Genomic DNA, 2,090 nt, shown 5'->3' with positions numbered 1-2,090 from the left:
TGAAAAACCATTCCGACAACGATCAATTCACTTCCGAGACAGTACATAATATTTTGTTAATATAATAACAATATTTTCGCGCTTAATTTTTTTTTTAAAATTTGAAAAAAATCAAACAAAAGAAAATACAACATGTTCAATCATATGGGATTGGTGCGAAGATTTGGTCATTCGTTTGGTTATCATATGCATGGACGGGATTATTCTTCGAGTGATGATGACTCTGATTATTACTCTGATGAAACTCAACAGGATATAAATCAAAAGGCAGAGGCTTGGCCAACATATACATCAGAGGAATTATTACAACATTTAAAGGAGATGAGAAATAGAGTGATAAATCAAGCCTCTTACCGAAAGGAGCCATGTAAAACACTTGTACAAAATTTAATTGAAATGTATAAAACAGTATCAAATGGAAAGGAGTGGAGTTTTGGCTGTACTGAAGATGATACTTTTAAAATTGAATCAAGTGATGATGAAATGATTGTAAATTACAAAATATGTATGATGGCTGCCGAGGCACTTCCGAATGCTTTCCTATTTGAAGAAAATAACCAGAACACAGCAAGAGGATTTTTAAAGCATATCTATTGTTTGGATTCCACATTCGGAACAAACATGTTAAATTTCTTGAATGTGGCAATAGGTCAGACTGAACAGCCAATAACACTTTATACCACACAATCAATGAAAATACCTGATTGGAAGATTTCACTCTTTGTGGCAACCATCAAGATTGCAGAAGCAGGTGTACCAAGTTTACAGGTCAAATATTTCTTAAAACATTTCAAGTCTCTAATAGTTACCTATTATAATGCATCTAACTGGGAAGGTAGTTATATTGATATGAATGACATGGATTGCATATTATTAGATTTAATTTACAAGTCAAAAGATGAGGATCAAAGATCAATGTGTATAACAAGATTAGGAAAGACTGCTTATCAACATATAGACAATCCAAAAATACCTTCAATTCGTGAGGCTTATAAATCAGCCAAAGATTTACATCCCTTCTTTACTCTCTATCAGGAAGTTTCATATGATATCAATGTTATAGAAAAAGAAAGCATCAAAATATTTCCAAAAGAGGAAAAGTACAAGAGAGTTAGAAAGATAATTTCTATAATGGAAATAATTGATCAAAGAGGTGATAATAATATTGTTGAAAGCATTTCAAGCTTCTTAACGAGACTATTGAAATATTCTGATGAAGAATTAGTAATAGATTGTTTGAGAGCTCTTTCATCACCGAGTAATAATCAAAGGTTAGTAGTGGATCATATTATTTCTTGCTAACATGTTTTCAACAGAAATTTTTCTAGATGTAAGAATGTTGTTCAAGCTATATTGCCATTGCTAGAAAGGGAATCTTTAATAGTAAGAGAGGAGGCATATAATTGTGGTGCCAAACACTTGACATTTGATTATGCATACGACTCTCAGATAATGCACAAGATTTTGAAAGCCTTTTCTCTCAATCCAATACCAAAAGTTAATTATCTGAAAATATTCACAGCAGCATTTAAGTATTGTTGTACAGAAAGTATTTTTTCAGAAAAAGCTCTCGAGGTTATTCAAAAAGTAGCTGAATGTATGAAAGAGCAGGACTATTTTTTACAGGTTGCCGACAGTATTCAGGCCTTGCTGAACATACCTGCTCTGCCCTCTGTTTTTAGTGAGACACTTGTACGTCCACTTGATGAGATTGTTCGTGGAGCAATAGATTCTAAATCTTTGGAAGTAGTGGATATTGTTCAAAAATTGGTTGAGTCCTTGTTGAACACAGAGCTTACTAAGTTGGTTTTCAAAAATTTAGGAAATATTGTCCATAGAAACAATCTACCTGAAACAAAAGAATGCGAGGATCGATTGAATGAAATATCAAAGCATTTTCAAATTCCAGAAATGTTGGGTTTTTTAGTTGAGAATGATAGAGAGTTATCACCAATTGTAGTGAGCTTCTTTTTTGATGTCAAATTTTTTAAGGGTGTTCGTATTCATCCTGAAATAGGAAATGAAGAAGTTATTGTTAAATCTCTTGCCAAATCCAAATCTAAAGACGCTCATATCACGTTGGGACGTAT

The 2,090-nt window shown here is 32.6% G+C and overlaps 1 protein-coding gene across 1 annotated transcript in view; it reads left to right on the top strand.

Annotated features, from left to right (window-relative positions):
- Positions 1–2,090, top strand: part of NAEGRDRAFT_76421 (uncharacterized protein) — a gene marked incomplete at both ends in the record, with an annotated part of 2,815 nt that overhangs the window by 284 nt on the left and 441 nt on the right. The window contains 2 exons of the mRNA XM_002668617.1: positions 253–1,271; positions 1,317–2,086. Coding sequence (XP_002668663.1) covers positions 253–1,271; positions 1,317–2,086 — 1,789 coding nt within the window. The remainder of the gene's footprint in view (positions 1–252; positions 1,272–1,316; positions 2,087–2,090) is intronic.

Source organism: Naegleria gruberi, assembly GCF_000004985.1.
Source record: "Naegleria gruberi genomic scaffold NAEGRscaffold_149, whole genome shotgun sequence".
Classification (NCBI taxonomy): Eukaryota; Heterolobosea; class Eutetramitea; order Acrasida; family Naegleriidae; genus Naegleria; species Naegleria gruberi.
The sequence above is the reverse complement of the archived record's forward strand: the minus strand, read 5'-3'. Positions and strand labels throughout refer to the sequence as shown.